This window comes from Mus caroli, chromosome 2 (genome assembly GCF_900094665.2).
Source record: "Mus caroli chromosome 2, CAROLI_EIJ_v1.1, whole genome shotgun sequence".
NCBI classification, from domain to species: domain Eukaryota; kingdom Metazoa; phylum Chordata; class Mammalia; order Rodentia; family Muridae; genus Mus; species Mus caroli.
The window spans coordinates 22,558,578-22,571,855 of NC_034571.1; the positions used below are offsets into that span (position 1 = coordinate 22,558,578).

General features: G+C 42.6%; 1 protein-coding gene across 1 annotated transcript; it reads right to left on the bottom strand.

Moving 5' to 3' along the window:
- Window positions 1–310: 310 nt before the first annotated feature.
- Obp2b (odorant binding protein 2B) lies at window positions 311–3,881 on the bottom strand. The gene is made up of 7 exons (XM_021157013.1): window positions 3,780–3,881; window positions 3,207–3,337; window positions 2,900–2,970; window positions 1,960–2,070; window positions 1,179–1,280; window positions 951–977; window positions 311–527 (listed from the first exon to the last, which is right to left on the bottom strand). Exons 1-7 carry the CDS (start codon window positions 3,870–3,872, stop codon window positions 505–507), a joined length of 558 nt encoding a protein of 185 aa, XP_021012672.1. The 5' UTR covers window positions 3,873–3,881; the 3' UTR covers window positions 311–504.
- Window positions 3,882–13,278: the final 9,397 nt, after the last annotated feature.

Here is a 13,278-nt window from a genome sequence, read left to right on the forward strand (position 1 = left end):
CCATGTTTCCATGAAGTTCCCGAATGCAGCAATATCTCTGTTAGGACCTGAATATATCTGCAATCCTGACACCATCATCCAGTCTTACTCAACTGATTGGTTACCCAAATTATCCTCATCCAGTGTCAGACATTTTCTGGAGCTAGTTGGTATTGGCCAAACATCACGTGAGCCACCAATTTTAGAGCTCACATAGCTTTCGAGGAATATTGGGTACCAAGCTAATGGGTGTCTCATATCTGCTAATCCTAATATCTCCTTAACCTTTTGAACTAAGAATGCCTGCCACATACAAGCTGAACTCAGAAAAAACTGCTAATTTTTTTATTGGATTCAGATGGGTCTCAGAGCAAGGGTTAAAAGGTAAATCAGGAGGTTAGGAAGTCCAGAGGGTGGTGCAATTTAAGGAGTAGAACACAGGTTGGGGAAATGCAGCTCAGAGAAATGTCCAGGAAGAAGAGCAGTCCACTAAGGTCATGGCCAGGTCCTACTGGCAAGTCGGCCTCAGCATTTGTGGTCCTGGTGGGCTGTGACAGAGAGAGGTACACAGTTGAGAGATCCCTCCCCCTATCACGGCAATAGCTGTTGGAGATGCATGCCTATCAAACATTTTCCATTCATTGAGCCTTTGGGAATTTCATCCTGAGAATACATGGGTCACAGAAGTATCCTAACTTCCTTGACATTTTAGATCTCTAATCAGTTTTGTGGGTACCTAAGGCATGAAAATAGACCACTGTATAGGCAGAACTCAAGGAAAATAAATGATGGAATTCCCAAGTATCTAAGAATTCCACTTGAGGGCTCCTCCTGGAGTGGTCACTGCTTCCTGGCTAAGCACATTTCTTCCTGAGTGGGATGTTGAGAGATGGGTCAACAACAGATAAAAACATTCACCATGGAACAGAGGAATCTGAGTTCTCTCAGGGTTTCTTCAGAGGGTCACTTACCACTGTTATGTTTGGGAATACACCGTTCTGTAAAAACAAGAAAAAAAAATCAAATAGAAGAGTGTCCAGGTTGAAGATCCAGACTGCACCTACAGCTTGAATGGCTCAATGATTAAGATCACAAAAAATATCCTGCTTGTAAAGGAAGACACATGGTTACACAAGATTCCCTGTACCATGGGGGAAATAAGGGGCCATGAGGACAAGTTGAACAGAGCATCCTCTTACCCCTCTGCTCAGGCACATGGATGTTTTCTTGGAGAAATCCTTTATGCTGTATGAATTCCTTAAATACTTCCAAGGTATCCTGGTTTTCTTCTGGATACTTTCCTGTGAACAGAGGCCAGATAAGCAGAAAGAGTATGACTACAGAGCCCTATTAGAGTCCACTGACATAAAGACAAGAAGACTTCATAGAACCAGAGTTTTCAACCTGAAGCATTATGGGAACAAGGGGAAGGAGACTTTAGAGTGAATGTGGAGGTACAAAATGGATGGTGGTTGGGGAGCTTGTCAACAGGAAGTGGGTATAACTAACATATAGGGCCACACAGTTATGACCAAACCTATAGGTGATATCGTAAGCACCCAAGAAACGTTACAGTCTAACCAACAGGAAACGGCGTTTCAAGGTAATTAGTCTGTTTCCTGTCCCTGCAATGAGGGCAGCATTGCCCATAAAAGGTTTCTGTTAGGACACAGCCTTTCAATGAGAACTTCCTGCCACAAAACCTGAGACCTTCAAGACAAGATATTGAGTAAATCAATAAAAATTCTGTCCTATTTCTCAGTGCTCAAGGTCACATCTGATCATGGCACTGGAAATTCTTCACAGACCATGGCTTACCATTTCAAAGCATTTATAGTGATCACATGGCACCTTATCCACAATTGCGAAAGGACACGGCAGAGGATTTAGACTTCCCAGTGCCTGGATGCAGTTGCTGAGCGTTCAAATAGCTAATGATCATAGAGCACATGGGCAAGTTTGATCTCTGATGTTCCTCACCTATGAGATATCCAAATTGGGATATTTTCTGAAACGGATGGCTTTCACTGTATAAGATGTAGTGGTCCTTCACTGGAAGATCATATATATAGAAGAGAGTATGACCCCAAACTGTAGATTAAAGAGAAATAGATCTGTAGTGTCTTTTTAAAAGAGAACATTCATCCCACACGGAGGAACAATCTAGAAGGTTTCAACGATAACCCATGAGCAACCATAGCCAGCTCCAAGACTTTCCATGACATCATCACAATACAGAGGTTCCTCATGGAAAGCTGTTATCCCCAGCTATGAAGACATGACAGTAGGTGCCAGGGAAGATGAAGGCTGTGGCTGACTAGCCCTTTAGCAGCTACCCTGACGTGTTTCCTAAATTCTAAGCTTCAGAATCCATATTGGGCAGTGGACAGTAATATCTAGAGGGAAGCATGGTCTCTTCTCTGAGCTTAACTGATTTCTGAAAACACCTGGGAGTTACAGGGTAGACCTTCCTGAGAAGCAGGCGGGCCAGGAGCACTACAACCAAGCATCTTGCCTTGCAACCTATAGTCACCTGCATCCAGGGGTACCATGTTGACTAATAAATCCACATCATCTAGAATCACATTGGAATTATTCAGTTGACTATAATAGTGTGTATGATATTGATTATGTTAATTTATTGTGTAAGATTCATCTTAATTGTGGGCATTGTGTGGGCAGCAGATCCTGGACTTTGTAAAATTCTGAAAACAATCTGAGCACTAGCAGGAATAGATTCACTAATCGCTTCTGACTGTGTAATATGAATAGATACTTCCTGCTCCAGCTGCCTGGAATATTCCACCACTGTGGACTGTGCTTTGAACTGGGAGCTAAATAAAACCCACTCCGCCCTAAGCAGTATTGATTAGAGTGGTTTATGACAAGAAAAGGAGGAGAAAATGAAACATGGACTCACAGGCACTGTATTGACCAGGCTCCTCTGTTCTCTGCATACGAATTCCTAAATTAATGCACTCTCCCTTAGATCTGGAAAACAGGAAAAGTGATGTGCAGTCTCTTTCTGAATACATCTGTGCTCCATTCTGGTTGTACACCTGGTTCCTCAACCTTAGCACAATGCCCTCTGAAATCCCATATTACCCCCTCCTAAGCTTCAGCACGTGAAGACTATAGCCCCTCAAAGGAATGGGCTTTTCTGTCATCAATATTCAAAATACAGAGGAGAGGCAAGAAGGATGAAAAGATTCGTGTGGGATACTCACGCGAGAGTGTGCCTGAGCTCCAAGGTTCCTTCTTCTGGGCATGTAAATTTAATAGGAAATGCAACCAGTGTTTCCCCCTCCGCTTCTCTTCTTTGACTCACTATGGCCTTTATGAACCAGACACCTGAGAGCTGGAGTAGACAGAGTCCTAAGCCCACACTTTCTCATACCCAAGTCTTAATTACTTTGCCTGTACATATATCCCTAAGCATAAAATGTTCCCCTGAGTTGTTGAGGTCCAACACCATGCTTCATACAATTAGATTAGAATTACATATGGTTGTCCAGTTTAAATGGAATCTGACTGTCTCCAAAGGCTGAAAACAGTTAGGATTCCAGGAACAAACACACAGAGGTCTTTTCAAGTGACACTTTATGGTTCTGGATGTCACTGTTCATGAACTTTTCCCTGGTCCAAGTCTGAGGACCAGGAGGCCCTGTATGCTGGAGAACAGCATTCTCTGCTCAGACTCAGAGGACTGAAACCCTCAGGATTACTAGCTCTGGTACTCAGGCCTTGTCCAACAGTCAAACCTTCCACGTGCACCTGTTTGCCACCCCTCCGTGCCTCACTTTATCTTCTTCTGAGATGAAGGGAAGATCATCATAGGCCTGTAGAGTTGCCACCAGACTAGACAGTGTGACAGTCAGGAGCAGGCTCTTCATGGTCAGGTTGTATGCTCTCAGACAAAGCAGGCAGCAAGCATGACACAATGACACTGTGTTGGCTCCTCAGAGGATGCCCTTTATGGACAAAAATGACACTGGCCACACCCCTCTTGGCCATTTGTCATAGGGGTGAATATTGTTGTTTTTAGGACTTCTTGGCCATTCATTGCCACCTCAAGACAAAAGATCTTCAATGTCATCACCATCTCGTGAAGGAGTCCAGAGAGATTGAACGATTCAGGTTTGGGATGGGAACACAGTCTGCATTGTGGGCCAGAAAAGGAGGGCTGCCTTTATCCATTCACCATCATCAGTCCTTAACACAGTCTTAGCTTCCCCAGCTACCTTCTCTGCCACTCAAGAAGGAATTTGGCTTCTTCACCATGCATAGTCCTGCTGATTTCCACAGCCCACACTCTGTTTTGGGATCCCAAATCACTATTTCTCATGTCTGGAAGGCCCAAAATAGACATGTACATGGTCATTGTGAAATGGCTTGGGGTCAACTGAAGTAGCACCTCTAAAAGCTCCAAGCCACACTCAGGCCAACGATCACCTGAACTGCTGCATTATGCAGCCAGGGCTGCCAGTGGTCTCTTAGAGCACTTGTTATTCTCAGGTGTCTCACTTCTTTAGCTCTACCCAAAAGGTACCTCCTCTGCTACATTTTAGGTTCTTGAGGAGAAGGGCCATGATGCCTATGTGTCACAGTTTTATCCCGATATTGGAAAAGCTCTTGCCACGATTCAGGGAATAATGATTGTGTGTTCACTAAGAGACATGTAAGAGTGTTACACCTCGGCCAGGCTTGGTGGCGCATGCCTTTAATCCCAGCACTCGGGAGGCAGAGGCAGGTGGATTTCTGAGTTCGAGGCCAGCCTGGTCTACAAAGTGAGTTCCTGTTTAAAAAAAAAAAAAAAAAAAAAAAAAAAAAAAAAGAGTGTTACACCTCTGTGAACTCTGGGATATCAATTTGTCAAAGGATATTGGAGCCTTTGCTCTGTTGGGCTTCTGAGGACCTCCTTTAGGAACTGATAGAGTCCCAGCATATTATGCATAATTGAGCTCTCTTCTATACTGAATGACCTAGGTTTACCCTCACATATGTCTGAAAACTGACAGCCCAACAAGGTGATCACAAGTCTCATTCTTTTTAATAAAAAGAGCAAGATGGACACAAGGAGGCCAGAGCCCTCCTGTATCCAGACTTCATGGATGAGCTGCCTTGTCTGCCCTCTCTACTGACTCAGGCCAGCTCCCTCCCCAACAGGAACTCTGCCTCCTTCCTCCTCAATCTGCATTTCTTGTGCCTCAATGTCTTGATCTCAGACACAACTGGTCCAGGCTCTGGAGACAGGTGCTGGACCTACAATCGTGTCTTTGTGCCTTTGTGGACCCAGGACCAACAGCTCCACATAATAAACAATATTAATGAGCAATCTCTGATAAGTCTTGGCTCTTGCTGACAAGCTCATATGACCTAGGTTTTGACACCAGGATGCAAGGTGCTACTGAGCAAGAAGCCTGCCATCTCAAAAGGAGAAAGGGCGGAGCCTGTGCTCTTTAGAAGCAAAGAATAATGAGAAGGTGGAGTCTCCATGTCTGGAATGACAAAGACTTTTCTGTTTGTTGCTTTGTTGATTGAAATTAAATAACATATATACCAGTGTGTGGATCACTGATGAAAGCATTTACACCAGTGCTCTATGTAATTCCATCCTAACTTCGTCTCCCCACCCTCTCCAAAAAAAATCAGTGGGACAGAATAGCCATAGGTTATTGACAAATCATGACTCTCATGTACAGTCTGATGAGAAGCCTCTGTATTCCTATCACCCTCCTCAGTCTACTGTGTGTTCCATTCATGATTTCTTAATTATATATTATTACAAGTGTGGCACAAGTCTTAGGAAGCCCAAACGGAACCATTTGGGGAACAACTAAGTGAACAAAGAATTGGGAGGTTCAATGTTATTGCCCAAGACAGCTACACAAAGGGGACATTGAAATATAATTGAAGGAAGTGAAGGAAATGAACCAAAAGAGATGAAGAAGCAGAGGACTTTAGAAGGGACGAACATTCAGTAGAGACTGGAAGAGCCAAAATGATCCTGGCTGAGCCAAAAACAGACTGGAGGGGAGGGAAGGGAGAGGAAGATGTCATTTACCAGGTAGAGAAAGGATAGAAGAAACAGCAATAAGCTGTGGGCCAATCTAAGGACTTTATGCTTACTGTGAATGAAATGAGAGGTGGATGTATTAACACAGTGAGGATGTGACTTTAACTGTATTATTTTGTACTTATTTTCCCAAATTTTAAAGTTAGCACACAGGGCAATGAGTGTAGCCATGGTATATTCACTTATATATATGTGAATTGTTTGGTTCTAATTTGTACTTTTCTCACAATATTCTACCATGTGCCCATTCCCCTACCCAGGAAGAGGTGGAGATGTCATTAAATCTGAAGCTGAGACAGGAGGCAGGTACTACCATCCTTCCACAAATATTATATGAACTTCTGCCTAGGCTGCCTACAGACTTCTGGGCCCATAACATGCTATAGAATAGAGAGTGTCAACTGAATCGGGACTCTGAAGTGGAAACTTAAGGATTCTTTGGAAAGTCACTTGTGTTGGATGGTGTTTTACTGGAGCAAACATGTTTTGCTGAAATGAACACAGTTGAAAGACTAAGGCAAACTTGTGAAGGTACAGTGACACGTTGCACACTACATATGCTCAGCTTGGAGTGTGCTGTGACATTTGATGTCCTGAGATGCTTCTCTATGGAGACCTGTGAGTTACAAAATACCTCTTTCCTTTTCTAAGATCGTGCTCAGCTTGGATCATCTGCCTTCAACTAATTAACACAAAACTGGGACCCATTAGATTGTCACACATGTGCTCAGAATAGGAACCAGCTTTATTGAAAGAAGTCATGGGGGGAGTCTGGACACTGGGATCGGACCACTCTTGGCAAAAGAAGTTCTGCATCCAAGTGTGGAAGGTAGCAGGTCCTGGTTTCTGAATCTGCACTGCAGAGTTTGCTCTATACACTGGGGCTCTCAGATCACATGCAGGACTCTATTTGCACAAGAAAGAGACAGAGATCTCTAAAGAGTACCTCTGTGGTCATATCTTACATGGACATCCTGACATGAAAGTTAGCGGAAACGAGGAACAATTCAATCTCTACCATCACAAAGCAGGCTAATGATGTCTGCTCTGTTCAGCTCTATATTCACCACAAATATTTAATGCAACCTCACAGATTGTGAGTCTCCAACCAGAGAATGACCTATAGGACACTAAGAGTGATACTATGGAATAGCAATCCTCCATTACAAATGCAGAAGGAAAATCAAGTCTTGGGAAATGAGTGGTTCTCATTGCAAGCAGGAGATCAAGTTTGCTCTTGTGTCTTCTAGGACCTAAGCTGAAGTCACTGTGTTGAGAATACTAGAACATTTGCCAGTGGCCACAGTGAAAGATGATGAATACCAGAGGAATACACGTCTAGGTCTGCCACAGAACTCTACATCCTGATCCGTCTGATGGTGTCAATCTTCAGTACCCACAGTCAGAGCGGATTCACCTATGTCAGCTTATATAAAGAACCATATCATCTGATATATGATCCAGATTCCATAATTCCTCCAACGTATTGTTTATGATTTGTATTGTGTCACACTTCTAATAAGGAAACTGACAGAAGAAAATGGTTCTGACGAGTGGAGTCACTACAGCAAGAAGCCAGAGCATATGGGTCTCAGGCCTTAGAGCTGTTTTGTTGGATATTAGGAAGGTATTTCAGCTGCAGATGAAAGAAGTACTACAAGAGCTGTATGAGGATATCAAGATTATTCCTTTGGGGATGCTGATGGGAAAGATCAAGCACATGGAATTTCAGAGTGCAGTGAGGATGAAATCAGTACCTCTCGTCCTGAAACATGGTAAAGAATGTAGCTTGTACTGTTGATGTTTGAGTGAGGATTAGCTGGACAGTTATAGAATGAGTTGTCTGGTAGAAAGTTCAAGTCAGCTCAAGGTTCATTTGTGGACAACAGGCAGGAAAGCTCCAAGTTCCTCCATGTTGCAGGGAACATTAACTTTTACAATTGGCCTAGACAAGAATCAATCCATTTTATAGTAACTAACTTGACCTACATTAAGCCATTATGTAGCCATAATGAATAAATGACAGGAAATAATCTTGTTTGCACAGTTAACATCCTTTATCTACCAGCAGATCTGAGACACAAACTGTTAAGAGATTTCTGTGTGACAATCAACAATGAAACTAAAACATGTCAGATTGTATCATAACCACCAGACTCCAGACACATGAGTTCGCCAAATGGGAGCACACATCTCCTTGGGTTTTAAAGAAGGTGTACCCCAAGACTGAGCTGTGCATGTTTGCTCACTGTTGCATGCCTCTAATGAAGTACTTTATCAAGTAAAAGCTGATAGGTGCTCATGCCTCAGTCTGAGTCCTAGAGATGGGTTAGTTGTCTTATCCCCAATAGCAGAGTAATGCAATCTATGCTTTCAAACATAACTTCTTCTTCTGTGTGATTACTCAGTCCACTCCTCATTCTGCCTCCAAGACCCTCCTGACTTCATCCAGGAACAGCACCAGGAGAACCTGGAGTATTCAGGGTCTTCTTGTGATACTTTCCCAGCTCTTCATCTCTCTTTCCTTTCCTAGACTCTGAGGAAGCACAAGACTGCACACCTGGGCTGGTGAGATGGCTCAGTGGGTAAGAGCACCCGACTACTCTTCCGAAGGTCTAGAGTTCAAATCCCAGCAACCACATGGTGACTCACAACCATCCGAAATGAGATCTGATGCCCTCTTCTGGTGTGTCTGAAGACAGCTACAGTGTACTTACATATAATAAATAAATAAAAATCTTAAAAAAAAAAAAAGACTGCACACCCAATTGACCCAATACAATAAAAGAGTCATAAGGGCCCACTGGAAATTTGTTACAAAGAAGCAGATAAGAAATTGATGATAGATATGTGCCCAGTAGCAGACCCTGTGCTACAGCCCATCACACCTCAATCACACACAGAAAAAGATTGTCCTCTAGGAGTGTTGATACACCCAAGATCACTTATGGGACAATGTCAAGTCAGAGACAGCAAGGCCAGTTAATACCAGACATAACCAGATGGTGAAGGGCAAGCAGAAAAATACACACAACAGAAATAAATGCTACTTGGCATCATCAGAACCTACTTATCCCACCACAGCAAGTCCTGGATAGGCCAACACACCTGAAAAGCAAGATTCTGATTTATGATCATATCTCATAATGATGATACAAGACTTTAAGAAGGACATAAATAACTCCCTTAAAGAAATACAAGAGAACACAGGTAAACAGGGAGAAGCCCTTAAAAAGGAAACATATGAATCCCTTAAAGAAATACAGGAAAACACAGCCAAACAGATGACAGAATTGAACAAAACCATTCAAGATATAAAAATGGAAACAGAAACAGTAAAGAAATCATAAAAGGAGACAACTCTAGAGATAGAAAACCTAGGAAAGAAATCAGGAGTCATAGATGCAAACATCACCAACGGAATACAAGAGATAGAAGATACCATAGAAAGCATTGAGAAAAACAGTAAAAAAAAAAATGGAAAATGCAAAAATCTCCTAAACCAAAACATCCAGGAAACTCAAGACACAATGGAAAGACCAAACTTAAGAATACTAAGTATAGAAGGGAACAAAGATCCCCAAATCAAAGGGCCAATAAACATCTTCAACAAAATTATAGAAGAAGACTTGCCTAACCTAAGGAAAGAGATGCCCATAAACATACAAGAAGCCTACAGAATGCCAACTAGAATAGACCAGAAAAGAAATCTCTCCCATTACATAATAGTCAAAACACCAAATGCACGGAACAAAGAAAGAATATTGAAAGTGGCAAGGAGAAATGGTCAAGAAACATATAAAGGCAGACCTATCAGAATTACAACAGTCTTCTCAATAGAGATTCTAAAAGCCACAAGAACCTGGGTAGATGTCATACAGAAATTAAGAGAGCACAAATGCTAGCCCAGGCTACTATAACCAGCAAAACAATTAATTACCATAGATGAAGAAACCCAGATATTCTGTGACAAAACCAAATTTAAACAATAATATCTTTCCACAAATCTAGTCCTACAAAGGATAATGGATGGAAAGACACAGGGAGATAAACTACACAAGAAGAAGCAAGAAATCATTCTTCTTACAACCAATTAAAAAGAAGAGAGCCAGCCGGGTGTGGTGGCGCATGCCTTTAATCCCAGCACTTGGGAGGCAGAGGCAGGTGGATTTCTGAGTTCGAGGCCAGCCTGGTCTACAAAGTGAGTTCCAGGACAAACAGAGAAACCCTGTCTCGAAAAAACAAACAAACAAACAAACAAACAAACAAACAAAAAAAAGAAGAAGAAGAAGGGAGCTACACAATCATAATTCCACCTCTAACAAAAAAGTAACAAGAAACAATCATTGGCCCTTAATATCTCTTAACATCAATGGACTCAATCCCCAATAAAAAGACATAAATTAACAAACTGGATAGGTAACCAGGACTCAGCATTTTGCTAGATATATCAAAAACACCACAGTGACAAAGACAGACACTACCTCAGACTAAAGGGCTAGAAAAAAATTCCAACCGAATGGTCCTAAGAAACAGACTGGAGTAGTGTAGGACAATGGACTATGCACAGACAGGCTGGTCTCCAGTCGAGTTGAGGTCATGAACCCCAGTAGGACCCTATGGTGATAATTTTCACCTACATGGGACAGAAGTCATTCCCTCATGTCTCCTGGATGCCTGGCTCCTGTCGAAGTTACCATTCCCAAAGCCCCCAAAGGAGAGGCTCATGGCTTTCAGTCCCGTACACAATGTTCCAAGCTTCTGACCTTCAGGCTAGACTCCTCCCAGTTACCTAGCAACAGCAAGATAACAAGCTGCTTGGCCCCACCTTGCTCTCTGCCTCTTACTCTCTCTCTTACTCTATAAGCTTTTACCTCTCTCTCTTTAAACTTTCTTACTCTCTAGCCTTTCTTTTCTCTCTCTCCTTTTCCCCCTTCTCTCCTCTTGGCCATGGCCGGTCTCTCTCTCTTTCTACCTTGCCTCTTTATCCCTGCCTTTCTACAATAACGCTCTAAAACCATAGACTGTCTCTGTTCATCAAGTTCCAGACTAAGGACTCTGACCTGTGTGGGAACCTCTCTCCCTCTGCCTTCTTCCCATATCTCTAGGGCCGAGAGTGTTGCCCCAGAGCCCCTATTCTGTTTCAGCTTCTCTGCGGTATCCAGAGAGGGATGCCAGAGACTGAGAACCTGGTACCAGGGTCTGCCCCTGGTCTACCCCCTGCCATGTGGGGTCAGTGGCTTCACACAGCCAGATGCCCATCCAGGGCTATGTGAAAAGTGTCCAGCAGTTCTCCCACATCCGCCTGTCCAGAGCACAGAAGCTCTGGCCAGACATAGGCTCTCCCCCCACCCCCTTCCCCTATACCCACAGCCCCACAGAGTAGCCATTCTAACATTGAATAAAATCAACTTTCAACCCAAAAGTTATCAAAAAAGATGAGAAGGGACACTTCATATTCATCAAAGGAAAAATCTACGAAGATGAAATCTCAATTCTGATCATTTATGCTCCAAAGGCAAGGGCATCCACATTTGTAAAAGAAATGTTACTAAAGCTCAAAGCAAACATTGTACCTCACACAAAAATAGTGGGAGACATCAACACCCAACTCTTACTAAAGGACAGATAATGGAAATAGAAACTAAACAGAGACACAGTGAAACTAACAGAAGTTATGAATTGAATGGATTTAACAGATATCTATAGAACATTTCACTCTAAAATAAAAGAATATACCTTCTTCTCAGCACCTCATGGTACCTTCTCCAAAATTGACTATATAATCAGACACAAAACAAGCCTCAACTGATATAAGAAGATTGAAATAATCCTATGCATCCTGTCAGATCACCATGGACTAATGTTGGTATTCAACAGTAATAAAAACAACAGGAAGCTCACATACATATGGAAGCTGAACAACAATCTACTCAATGATAACTTGGTCAGGTAAGAAATAAAGAAAGAAATTAAAGACTTTTTAGAATTCAATGAAAATGAAGGCACAACATGTTCAAACTTATGGGACATAATGAAAGCAGTGCTAAGAGGAAAACTCATAGAGGAGTAGATGGCAGGAAATAAACTCAGGGCTGAAATAAAAAAAGTAGAAACAAAGAGAACTATGCAACAATCAACAAAACCAGGAGCTGGTTCTTTGAAAACATCAACAAAAATAGATAAGCCCTTAGCCAGACTAACCATAAGATACTAACAGTATACAAATTAATAAAATGAGAAAGGAAAAGGGAGACATATCAACAGAAACTTAAGAAATTAAAAAATATTATGAGATCCTACTACAAAATCCTATACTCAAAAAACCTGGAAGCCAGGCGTAGTGGCACACGCCTTTAATCCCAGCACTCAGGAGGCAGAGGCAGGCAGGATTTCTGAGTTTGAGGCCAGCCTGGTATACAAAGTGAGTTCCAGGACAGCCAGGGCTATAAAGAGAAACCCTGTCTCGAAAAACCAAAAACAAACAAACAAGCAAACAAAACTGGAAAACCTGGATGGAATGGATGATTTTCTAGACAGATACCAAAGTTAAATACTAAAATTTCTAGACAGTACCAAAGTTAAATGAGATCAGATAAACCATCTAAACAGCCCTATAACCCCTAAAGAAATAGACACAGTGGCTGACACCCGCAAGCTACCCACAAGACCCTCCATGGGATCTTAAGACCTCTGGTGAGTGGAACACAGCTGCTGCTCCAATCCAATCGCGCAGGACTTGAGACTGCATTAATTAGGGAAGCAGAAAACCCGGCCTGATCAGGGGCACAAGTCCCTTCCGGTCCACGCCAGCACAGGGGTACCTTGGGCGTGGAGTTTGCGGACACTGGTAAGGTATACACAGAACCCTCCACGGGATCTTAAGATCTCTGTGAGTGGATCACAACTTCTGCCAGAAGGCAGGTTCAAACACCAGATATCTCGGCACCTTCCCTGCAAGAGGAGAGCCTACCTGCAGAGAGTACTCTGAGCACTGAAACTCAGGAGAGAGCTAGTCTCCCAGGTCTGCTGATAGAGGTTAACATAAACACCTGAGGAATAAGATCTAACCAGAGACAACTACAACAACTAACTCCAGAGATTACCAGATGGCGAAAGGCAAATGTAAGAATCTTACTAACAGAAACCAAGACCACTCACCATCATCAGAACACAGCACTCCCACCCCACCCAGTCCAGGGCACCCCAACACACCTGAAAAA